This window comes from Phalaenopsis equestris, unplaced genomic scaffold (assembly GCF_001263595.1).
Source record: "Phalaenopsis equestris unplaced genomic scaffold, ASM126359v1 Scaffold200232, whole genome shotgun sequence".
In the NCBI taxonomy this organism is placed as follows: Eukaryota; Viridiplantae; Streptophyta; class Magnoliopsida; order Asparagales; family Orchidaceae; genus Phalaenopsis; species Phalaenopsis equestris.
This window is the reverse complement of record NW_018220067.1, coordinates 99,177-111,865: the sequence shown is the minus strand read 5'-3', so window position 1 is coordinate 111,865 and position 12,689 is coordinate 99,177. Positions and strand designations below refer to the sequence as shown.

The 12,689-nt window shown below is 37.4% G+C and overlaps 1 protein-coding gene across 6 annotated transcripts in view; it reads left to right on the top strand.

Annotated features, from left to right (window-relative positions):
• Positions 1–904: 904 nt before the first annotated feature.
• Positions 905–12,689, top strand: part of LOC110035841 (auxin response factor 3-like) — a 49,331-nt gene continuing 37,546 nt past the window's right edge. For 2 of the 6 annotated variants that reach the window (XR_002295175.1, XR_002295176.1), the window contains exons 1-6: positions 915–2,032; positions 2,114–2,170; positions 2,492–2,674; positions 2,776–2,860; positions 3,364–3,454; positions 3,530–3,700. Coding sequence is in view for 4 of the 6 variants with exons in the window: in XM_020740151.1 (XP_020595810.1) it covers positions 1,739–2,032; positions 2,114–2,170; positions 2,492–2,674; positions 2,776–2,860; positions 3,364–3,454; positions 3,530–3,700 (881 nt within the window). In the remaining 2 variants the exon portion in view is untranslated. Of the gene's footprint in view, positions 2,033–2,113; positions 2,171–2,491; positions 2,675–2,775; positions 2,861–3,363; positions 3,455–3,529; positions 3,701–12,689 lie in introns of all 6 variants that reach the window. The other 4 variants (XM_020740151.1, XM_020740150.1, XM_020740153.1 and 1 more) reach the window with 4 other exon arrangements.

Here is a 12,689-nt window from a genome sequence, read left to right as displayed (position 1 = left end):
CTATTATATGAGAAGTGCAACATTCAAATAAACTTCAAGAAATATTATTTTTTTCTTCATATGATCACTTGAATAGTGATGATCAAATGAGGCTAACTGAATTGAAGGTGTTTATACTAAAATTAATAAATGGCATTTGTCTCAATCCTTCTAATAAATTTGACATGGTCTTATTTTGGTTATGATTTGTAATGATGACATCATTATCTTGGAAGAATCATTGAACTTAGTCATTTTAATCTCCTGAAAATACTCTTATGGTTATATGTGTAATTTTATTCTCACAGGATGAGGTATGCTATTCTTATGTCCTTACCTCATTTTTAAAAAATTATTTTCGCATAAATAACATAAATAACAAAAAAAAAAAACTATTTCTTTACTATTTTTGTCTTAGATATACATTCCATTCTATGAATTCTTATTTTTTTTAATATTCTGCTTCACAAACTTTCTCTTGAGCAGTAGAAATATCCTACCAAAAAAATGTAAGATTAGCATTTCCAAATTTCAAAAACCATTATCTGATAATGATAAACACATGATGCTAATGAAATTCAGCAAAGCAGTTCTCTTGCTCCTGATTTATCACGAATGAAAAGAAAAAACCCACAAAATCATTGAAGCCATCGATCGATCAAATAATAGCTCAAAAAGTCTCGACAGTGATAACCTATTAATTACACCATTAAACATATCTCAGTCATCTCCCCTTTAATTCATCCAACAAAACTGCGAAACTTCAAAAAGTTTGAATTAATGTACAATGTTTGATTCATGCATCGCACACAGCAAGTACCTAAAAACTGGGTATAATATAAAGATTGCAAGGGAGGGAGCGGGGGCCATTATGAGACACAGCACCCGGAAAAGCAGAACGGCTTCACGTCTTGTCAGCTGATACTGCAATAAATAAACAGAGACCAGAAAAAGAAAACAAACGAAGAAAAGGCCATAAAGAAAAGCCCATTAGTCACCCGCTCGAGCCTCCTACCCTTCACACACCCCACTGGTCTATCTGCCTTCCCTGCCATCGCAACAGGGCCAGCATCTACTGCACTGCTTCAGCTCTGCAACGATGGACCCACTGCTCCCTTACTCCTCCCCCTAAAAAGGAGAAAAAAAAAGCCCTCCTTTCTCTTTCCATCTCTCTTTTCCCTTTCCCCATTTTTATCTATCCGACTGTTTGGCATGCTTAATCCCCTCACCTTTTCTAGCTTAAATAAATAATGGAGAGCAGAAGAGAGATATTAGATGCCAGATGTAGCAGCTGGATTCAAGGGGGAGTAGAGGCTGGGGAAGGAAGATAGTGAGTGGTGCAGGCGGTACGGGGAAGGCATTGTTAACCCTCGCTTTTGACTCCTCCGCTTTTGGCAAAGCTGATGTTATAGGCTGAGCACCACAGCAAAAGCTCCAGAAAAAAGATGACCCTTTCTTCGATTTCTTAGCCTTCATAGTTTTCTACCCCCTCCCTCCTCCTCTTATCTGTCGTAAATATTTAATTTTACCCATAGACTAATGAGTCGTATGCCGAGTAGGCGATACACCTCCTTTCCCCCGCTTCGGCCTTTGCGGGTTTGTCCCTAATTTAAACCGGAGATAAAGCCGAGCCTCTATTACTCTCCGCCTTCTTTCATGGCCGCGGCGATGGTTTTGTTTCTCCGGCGGAGCTAATTGCTCCTGGGACGACTTTGTCGCGCTACAGTTCAGGTTTCACTTTTGCGAGGTGGTGTGGTAGATGGGGATCGATCTGAACACGATCGAGGAGGAGGAGGAGGAGGAGCCGTCGGGGATTCGGCCGCATCAGCCGCCACCTGCAGCCGGCGGTGTGAGTTCCATGTGCTTGGAGTTGTGGCACGCATGCGCCGGGCCGAGGATTTCTCTTCCAAGGAAGGGGAGCTTGGTGGTATACTTGCCTCAGGGGCACCTCGAGCATCTTGCCGGCGGACAGCGCTCCGCTGGAGGAGGGATGCTGATTCGTTACGATGTTCCTCCTCATGTGTTCTGCCGGGTCGTAGAAGTCCAGCTTCGTGTACGTTATTTTGTACCTTTTCTGCCTCTTTGGTTGTTAGGGTTTAAACGGCTGAAAGGAGCTTTGTTTGGTTGTCTGCAGGCAGATGCAGCGACGGATGAGGTTTACGCGCAGCTCTCTATGATTGCGGAAAACGAGGTTGGTCTACTTGCATTCCAACATTGATTTGTATTTTTTAGTTTTTTAACTTCTTTCCTTGCTCTAGTGTAGATGTGGGAGTATTTCATTGTTTGGTTGACAAAGCGTTTTGCGATGTGTAATTTCTATCGTCTGGTTTGTTTATGCTGAGTGGTTTTTTGGGTGATTCAGAAAAATAGAGGATTTTAGTTCTACATCCTACAAATTTACCTAATCGAATTTTCTCGATCTTAGATTTCAAAAATGTGGTTTCTTCATTTTGTTTCTGAGATATGTATTTATTTATTGTTCAGATGATTACCTCTCATGTTTTTCTTGTAGGCATTCGAGAAGCAGATTCAAGGAGGCGTTGAGGGAGAAGGGGAGGAAGTGGATGAGATGGATGGTGGAGACCAATCCCCAGTTCCGCATATGTTCTGCAAGACTCTCACGGCATCTGACACGAGCACCCATGGGGGCTTTTCCGTACCACGCCGAGCTGCTGAGGACTGTTTTCCTCCTCTGGTAAATTAGGCATTTTTCTTCTATTACATAGAGAAGATGGCACTTGGGCGATCTCTTCTGCTAATTCGAACTAAATATTTTTCAAAATTTCCATCTTTCAGGATTACAGACAGCAGAGGCCTTCCCAAGAGCTAATTGCTAAAGATTTACACGGAGTGGAGTGGCGCTTTCGGCACATTTACAGGGGTATGCTAAGGAGCAGAAATTCGGACTGCCACTTTCTGTTAAAATTTTATTAGCACATTTGTGGATTGATCCTGCACTGTCATAATTTTGTGGTAAAAGCATACTGTTCCATTTAAGAATTTCTTCATAGTATCTGTTAAGCCAAGTGTTCTGTTTAGTTTAACACACTTTCTAGTAAATTACATAAGTTTAGGTATATGTGAGAGGGTGAGATATAAGAATGCATTAATTGATTTTAATAAGAATGCATTAATTGATTTTATGCGGTCTTATTTTTCGTTGCCATAGTTGTTTTTCTATTGGCATGATTGGCTTCTTTGCTGTATTTCTGTGCTTCAAATACTTGTTATTTTTTTTCTTTCTCATAGCAGAATGATCTGTTCTAGATTTTTAATTTCATTCTTTCTGACTTCTGCTTTGATTTTCATGATGAGTGCATATATTGCACCGAAGTTAAAAGAAATTATGAAGTAATAAAAAATCCTTGTATTGTTTCTTACCAGGTCAACCCCGTCGGCACTTGCTCACAACTGGCTGGAGTGCATTTGTAAACAAAAAAAAACTTGTTTCTGGGGATGCTGTTCTTTTTCTTCGGTATATTGGAAACTGTAAAATCTATAATCCCTGTTTTCTGAAATTTTTTTAATGGCACTCTCATGGTTTTTGTAGTGGGGGTAATGGGGAGCTTAGATTGGGGATTCGGAGGGCATCCCAAATAAAGGGCAACATTGCTCACAACATTTCTGGAAGTCAGAACTTGAATGTTGGACCTGGTTCATTGGCATCGCTGGCAAATGCCATGTCGACAAAAAAAATGTTTCCTATTAATTATAATCCAAGGTAAAAGTTGTTATATTGAACCACACATTTTTTTTAGTTTTTTTTAATAATTTTAAATTCATAGAGGATTTTTTATGTTTGAAATCTACTTAAATTACTTATGGCAAGCTAATCTTCTTTGTGAATTTAAATGTTTGCTTAGTACTCTCATGAGGTGTAGGAAGTACTTGTCTTGTTGATGCTTCTTGGCATGAATGTAATATAAAATTGCTAGAATGGAGTAGAAGGCAACTGTACCAGCTGTGACAATTGTCACAATAGAATCATGACTAAGCAATTTGAATTTGCACAAATCAGTTGTTCGTGTTGAATGCTGAGTGTCTTATCTTTTTTTTATGATGATTATTTTGCACAACTTCTAGTCATGGTGTCTTTGGTCTACTTTTTTTCTTTTATGCCCTTTCTAAATGCTGTTAATTTACTTATTTTATTGGTGCATATTCTGATGTTGAAGAGGTCCAAACTATCACGTTTATTTCTATTATTTTATTATGAGTAGGTGATGCTTCTCCCATCATACGTTGATTAAATTCTTACTCATTATTTTCTTATGCTTTTAACATATATTCATTTCATATGTTCATTGTTTCCACCAGAAGCTTATAGTATTCCTTTTTAGTTGTCGGACCAACTTCAACTTTAGATCAAATGATGTGAATTACATTTAATCTCTCTTTATCAGTGGTTTTTCATTTCACTGAGACTATTTTGCACATGGCTCGTGCAACATAAAAGGATTTCTCTATCATTACCACCAACTTAAACTATAGTACATATGAATCATGCAACATAAAAGTGTTTCTCTATCATTACCACCAACTTCAACTTTAGATCTAATGATGTTAATTACATTTAATATCTCTTTATCAGTGATTTTCTATTTCACTGAGACTATATTACGTATGACTTATGCACTTAAATTCTATGCTGAATTCCTTCTTTTTTATTTATCTTAGTGCAGGGGTATATATAAATGTACCTGTTTGAAGGCATTAAAAAAAATATATTTTTTTTCCTTGAATTAGATTGTAGTTTTGTGCATGTTGATGTTTTCTTTATCCTTATGGTACTTTAATATTTGATCAAGTTTTAGACTTGAACCATTTTTTGGAGACTATTTATTTGTTATAGCAAGATGCGTGTATTTTTCTCTTTTTTTTATGATTTAGCGGTTGATTAGCTATCCTAGTGATCTATTTTTAGATTTGTCAGACTATTTATTTGTTATAGCAAGATGCGTGTATTTATTTATTTATTTTTTTTTTGATTTAGCGATTGATTAGCAATCCTAGTGATCTATTTTTAGATTTGTCTTACATGTTGATACATGTTGGTTTATTTATATGCAACATGTAATTATTGTGATTTTTTGGATTGCTTTTCTTATCTGTTTGATTTAATTTGTCAAACAAAATTGCCGACTAAATCCAAATTTGTTCATTTTCTATTCGTTAATTAACTGGAAAGTATCAATTTTCATTTGGAAGGAATTTATTTTCTTTCTTCAAATAATATTTCACTAATTTTGTTACTTTTTTAGATATTTCCTTTTCCTATAGTTCTTATTTAGTTTCCTTTTTTTATTATATTAAATATATATATATATAGCAAGGCGTAATGCATGATTTGAGAGAAATAAAATTTCTTCAAGAATTCTGCATGGTGTTAGAGCCTTGATATATGTTGCATAGTGCCACAATCTTATTCTTCACACTCAACTAGAATAGTTTCATAGAAACCTCTGAAGTTATCGTTCGACGCCATCCTTACGCACGCACGGTCAAGGTCTGTTTCTATTCTGGCACATCATCTGGCTCTTCTCCGTGGTGTTGTTGCTTCGCCTCTTGGATATGTTCACAACGCATATCCCTCCTTGTATATTATGTTCAAACACCTCAATCAATCGTCTGCTTCTTTCAAACACCTTGCTTGCCTGATCCTTCCTTTCTAACAAGATCTCAAAAGTGTCTCCTCTTATAGGCACTGGTCGGTCATTGCAGTCCAAGACAACGATCTTTCGATCATTGTCCTTTCATGACACTGCTGCTATTCGACTCCTGCTCCTGTGTTGCAGATCGTTTCCTTTGTGCGTCATGGATTTGTTCGAATTCTTCAATTTTAACAGATTGAATCATTATCCCATCCTCTCATAACACTGTTATTGCTCCGACCGACGAACTATTTGGCTTGCCCTAGCATCTACATCAGGAGTCATCGACTTACAAATGGCCTGACCTCCTCTCTCCGAGTGAGCAATGCTTGGAAACCAAGAGTTGTGCATCTCCTTCTAGTTCCTGCTCACTTGTCTAGAAACTGATCTCCTCGGTTCAAACTTCACAATCTTATCATAGTCAAACATGGCGTGGAATCACAATCTTGTTCCTCGAAAGTTACCTCCAGTTTTGAGCCTATGTTTTCAATTCCTATTGTTCTTGAAAACTCCTCTCATGCAGTCATGAACCATTAACTGCATGGCCATAGTTTCTTTTAGTGGTCGCAGTCTCTTTTCATTATATGAGTGCTAGAGGCAAAGAATAACATCTCATACGTGAAATTTGAACTCCTGAAATAAATGATTCAAAATATCAGACCTGAAAACTAATGACCACATAGTTATGTCATGGTTGATAAATTCCATAACCACGCAGGTTGGAGAAAACATTCTACTTTATAGGACAACCAATGATATGGGTGGTTACATATGAAACTCAATCTAGCACGGAAATTTCTCAGAGCTATTTGAGATTGAGATCAGACTACATGATGTTGGTTGCAACCGAACATGTACGAGGTTATTCTTTGAAATTCCTTGATGACTTTGCCTTGTATTAAGAGATTTACTTGACCAAAAAGAATCATCAAATTCCACCTTTGATTAAATAAATACTTAGATGAAGTTAGAGGGAGAATCAAGGGATTTAAACCCATCCCTACCATCGGGAAGACTTTGAAGAAGTTTGAAGGAAGGAGAGGAAAAAATAGATGATGACAGAATCACATCACATCAAACCCAAGAAGGGATGATCATGGTGCGACCATTGTAAAAAATTTAGTCATGTGAAGGAAAAATATTGGAAATTATACGATAAACCTATAGATTGGAGGCCTTTTATGGAAAATATAATAGGGAGAACCGTGCAAATAGTTTTGTCACATTCAACAATAATGAAGAAGTTAGTCGATTCACCAGGGAGCAACTGGAGGCAATGCAAAAAATCTTTGGTCATGGTTATAGTTCTAAACAAGTACCACAATCCTCTACCAAGCAATTGATCAGCCTGTGGGCACACCAAGGTATTTTATCCCATGCTCTTACTATTCAAACCAATAAACTAAAACCTTGGATAATTGACTTGGGAGCTTTATATCATATGACACGAGATATCAATGTCTTAAAAAAGTATAACCCATGCACCGGTCACTTTATAGTTTAAACACCCGATGGTTCATTTACTACAGTAATAAGAATTTGATTAGTCAAATTGACAAATGATCTTCATCTTTACTATGTTTTTTATGTTCCGAAAATAGACTCCAATGTATTCTCCATTAGCAAACGTACTCGTGGCATAAAATATGTGACTAAATTTTATTTTAATTTTTGTGATTTTTAGGTAATGGATTCGGGGAAGGTAATTATCAATGTTGAGATACATGGTGATCTATAATCACTCGAAGAAAATAATCTCATCGGTAGAAGATCATCTGCCAAATTGTATTTCTAGTTAGTTTTGTTAATCTAATTTCTAATTCCAAGTCATGTTAAGGCATTGTTATCTTGGTCATCCAAATTCTGCTTATATTGAAAAAATGTTTTCACCTCTATTTATCAATAAAAGCATCATTCTATCAATGTGAAATGTGATAGCGTGCAGAACATATCTGTTATGTATATTCTAAACTATAGTTCAAGACTTGACATCTTTTTGTTGTAATTCACAGTGATATTTGGGGACTCTTCCAACTAAATATTATAAACTAGTTACCGTGTTTTCTATCATATATAGTTGCTAGAATGACTTGCACATTTCTTATAAAAAAAAATATGAAACCCCTACCATATTTCAATCTTTTCGCTCTATGATACTCAATTGTAAAGAAAAAAATAATATCTTAAAATTGATGCTAAGCAATACTTTAATTCTATGCTTCGTCCCTTATAAAAAAAAATATGAAACCCCTACCATATTTCGATCTTTTCGCTCTATGATACTCAATTCTAAAGAAAAAATTAATATCTTTAAATTGATGTTAAGCAATACTTTAATTCTATGCTTCGTCTGTATCTTTTCAAGCAAGGTATCATTCATGTAGTTTTTTTTTGTGTGAAAACTCAATAAAATGTGATCCTTGAGAGGAAGAGCATACATTTACTTGAGGTAGCCCACGCCTTTATGACCTTTAATCATGTGACTATTTGGGGGGAAGCTTTAATCCCTAATCATATTCTAAAATTTCAAACATTTAGTAATGTTCTTTTGGAAACATATCCACATATTCACTTTTTTCTTTCGACTTACCATTGAAAGTTTTTGGTTGTTTCATTTTTGTTGATATCCACCAACATCGCACCAAATTCGATCCCAAATCTCTTAGATGTATCTTTATTGGTACTCCAATAAAAAAGGATGCAAATGTTATTCTCCAATCATTAGAAAAATATAAAACTCTATGGGCGCCAACAAAATTATGGATGCAAATGCTACTCTCTAATCATTAAGAAATTGTATGAGAAGTTGAATTTTGTTTCTGTTTTTATATTCATAGTATATATTATCTTAGATAGTTTGTGATGTGATTGATGCTCCTCGGAGTGTTTTTGTGACTCTTGCTACAATACTACCAATTGGCCTGGATGCGAAAAATCTCCCAACTACCTGGGACCGGTTAGAATAGTGAATTGATGGTCGACCGACCTTACGTCGATTTGGCGCATCCTTTCAACAATGGACCCAATCCTAATTGCTTCTGGCTTATAAATTTGATTCATGTTTTGGACAACTTGAGATGAAGTTTCATAACAAAGTAATTTCTCACGAGCCAAATCACGAGAAAGTAAATCTATAATTTTCTTCTCCCACTCCTTGAACATGGATGGATTTATTTGATAGAAAAGTATGTTAGGAGTAATCAATTCTAGAACAACTTCTATGGCAGGCTGGATCCCACCGATGCATAACCACTCAGGAGAGTCCTCTTTTTCCCACTGTAGAACGAACTTTCCCTCAAAATCCTGAGGCGATTTCCAACACTGCTAATCATCTATCCTATATGAGCATCTATCGGTGGGTACATCGTTGAATTGATATTGACACCCCATTGATTCCATATAGTCTTTTAGAAGTTAGCATGAAGGAGCCTCATCTCTGACATATTGGATCTTCCTCTGCAAGGTCAACTCAAAGTGGAAGGAAAATATATCTAAAGTTTTTGAAATTCTCTTTTTTGAGGCTACCTTGTGTTTGACAATCTCTTCTTAAACTCATGGCCATTTTGGTCATCCAATGTCAGTTCTTTCGACGCTCCTTTCAACACATGCAAAATAATAGTTTGAGGCATCACAATCTCATGCTCTTTATGGGCACCCATTACCTTGGAGTTTTGCTAAAAAACTACTGTTAACTCAATTGGAGTCTCTTTTGGGTTCAATTGGAATCAATGACAGTTCTTCCTTGTTAGTTGTCAGCTGTACTCATCCTTTGTGTATTCACTTTTTTCAGTGTCTACCAAGTCATTGCCCAATTCTTGAACAGTGTTATGCTTAGTGAAATAAACAATTCTCCTGGTTGCACAATCTAATTAAATATACTCAAATTCGTGGTACTGAAAACACTTTCTGAATGGGGCAGATTCAGGAATATTGGTTAACTCCACTTGTCGGGGTCCGCTTGTAGGTTCTTTTGAGTGTACTCTGGCTGACATTGTTGTTTCTTCACTTTTGAAGCTAGGGTCTGCACATCCTGCTCGTAATGAACTTATTCTTATTGGCGCAAAGTCTCTAATTTCATGTGAGGACAAGTAGTCATCTTATCTTTCTCCTCACACTAGCATATGTGTTTCAAATTTAGCCACCAAAATAATGCATTTGTCTTTAACTTGCTGGCGACTAGTTTTATTCTGCCCGGTGGGATGCTCTAGTACTTAGTGAAAGGTTCTGGTCTGATGCTACTCGATGAACTCATTCGGATCCAAGTGGCCTTCAAATATGATAAATCCACTGTTGCTGTAAAATCCTAGCTTTTCAAATATTTCAGGTCAATTCTTTGGGGTAGAGGCTCTTCATCTCTGAAATTTCTAACATGCACTTAGCATCTATATCCTCATACAAAAAATTCATCTCTGTATTCTCGGGCAGTCACTTCATCTCTGTAATTGAATGGAGTTTTAGTAGCGTGACTTGGTTTTCTTATTTTCACAATTTTATCAAGCCGTTGTAGCACTCTGCGGAGTTATCATTATATCTCTTCTATAGTAAGCGCATGATTGACGTCTGACACTTCTCTTAGCATTGGTGTGGTTAGGGTTTGGGGTTTGGGTATGTGGTAAATGGGTGTATAGGGATGATGTAGGGTGTAATGATGGTTTGAGTGGAAAAGGAGTGGAAAATCTTTCGAGGGAGATATGGAGATAGGTTTAGGTACCACGGATGTGGAGTTGTCATTGTATCTCTTCTATAGTAAGCGCCTGATTGACGTCTGACACTTCTCTTAGCGATGGTTTGGTTGGGGTTTGGGGTTTGGGTATGTGGGAAATGGTGTATAGGAATGATGTAGGGTGTAATGATGGTTTGAGTGGAAAAGTTTTGGAAAATTTTTCAAAGGAGATGTGGAGATAGGTTTAGGTACGATTCTGACACTTCTCTTAGCGATGGTTTGGTTGGGGTTTGGGGTTTGGGTATGTGGGAAATGGTGTATAGGAATGATGTAGGGTGTAATGATGGTTTGAGTGGAAAAGTTTTGGAAAATTTTTCAAAGGAGATGTGGAGATAGGTTTAGGGACGATAGATGCTAGAAACCCTAGGATAGGATTAGGGTTAGGCTACTGACACTTCTCTTAGCGATGGTTTGGTTGGGGTTTGGGGTTTGGGTATGTGGGAAATGGTGTATAGGAATGATGTAGGGTGTAATGATGGTTTGAGTGGAAAAGTTTTGGAAAATTTTTCAAAGGAGATGTGGAGATAGGTTTAGGTACGATGGATGCTAGAAACCCTAGGATAGGATTAGGGTTAGGCTATTTTTGATATTAAATGATATTAGAGTTAACCCATGCCCCAATAAGAAAATTAAATATTATTACTCAAATGTAAATATAAGTTACAACCAGAGACGCTTGAAATTAGGAAATAATAAAGACATAACTCGTCTTAACTAGGGCTGAGGGTGAAGATGATGGTGCTGCAACTTATGGGAAAATAGTAATTAAAATAGGACAGAGCTGGCGCGAGGGATGGTAGCAAGCAGTAGGTTGCTGGAAGGGAATGATGATAGGTGGGAGTTGGCTGGAAAAGAAGCTGATCACAAGTTGTAGGGACTGGAAGGGTGTCAACAACAGGTTTTAGGGGCTTAAAGGGGGAGACGACATGTTGGATGTGGCTGAGAGGTGAGGTAGCAACTTATAGATGGTTGAAAATGTGATGACAACAGGTAGGGTGGTGGTTGGAGTGGCCAGTAGCAAACTGGAGACAGTTGGAACGGTTTGTAGTGAGGTGGGGATGTTTGAGAGGGCTCCAGCTACAGGAAAACAGTTTGGGCTTGGTTTCCAAGAAATGACAGAGACCACGGTGACATCGACAACATAAGGTAACCTTTGTGAGAAGCAGAGAACGACAAAGATCACCTCTTGACGAGTTACATCCGAAATATCTTCTTGCCTTTTGATATAACCATAGGAGCTGAAACGGGATGCCGCCGACTATCCTGACAAAACTCTTGAAGCAAAACTGAAAAACCTAAACATAGGAAACAAAGATATAAGTCCTAGATAATTAGGATTGGTTGCATCGTTGTAGGAGGCACCAAATCCATGTAAGGAAGGTTTGCTAGCCCTCAATTCATTGTTTTCGCCGACCTCAGGCCGGTAGGAGCTTTTTTCGTGTTCGGTTCAATTTGCAGAATTGTAGCAGTAAATGTAGCAGACATCGCAAAAATGCACCCGTGTTAAGTTGCCACATTTGCTTGCCTCCAGGAGCTTGACATGATTATTCTTGTCTTTGTTGTATAAATCTGTATCACCTTATTTGTAAAATCTGCTAAAAAAAGCATTGCATATTTTCTAATTTAATTGACCAATATTTTACATATTAGATTTGTATTAGAAATCCTATACATGATATATTTTTTTTGTGTGCTGCTTAATTTTTCACTATTAATAATAACTTCTTTTTTCCAACATCTTAATTGATGTTACCATCAATTGAACGTGTACTTAAAATGTTAGTTTATTTAAATATTATTTTTTGGAAATTCTTGAATCATTGTTATGAATGCAGTTGTATTGAAGTTAGTTGAACTATCGTCCTTTCCTCTTAGAGGCCGTTTGGTTGGCTGAATTAGTGTACTGTAAATATTTTCCGGGATTTGAAAAAAATTCTATGTTTCGTATGAAATTTACAAATAAAATGTAAAATTTTAATGAACTTGAAGCTTACACTGTATTTCATTTTTCCTAAATTTAGAATTTGACCCATTTAGCCGAATACGAATTGCATCATTTATGTAAAATGTTATAGGCAAGCCATCGCCATCCGCCTCCTCCCGACGCCTCCCACCAAATGTCGTCGCCGCCTACCACCCGTTGCTGCCACCCGCCTACCCAGCTCGCCGCCATCTCCCGTAATCAATCGTTATCGCTCTTCGTCACCTCCTCTTGCTTGTTTGTCGCCGCAACCTGTTACCGCCCGCCAGCCATCGCTCGTCTCCGCTTCCTACCTGCCACCGTTCGTATTCGCCGCATGCTCGTCGCCTCTACCGGCCTACCACCACCCGCCCGA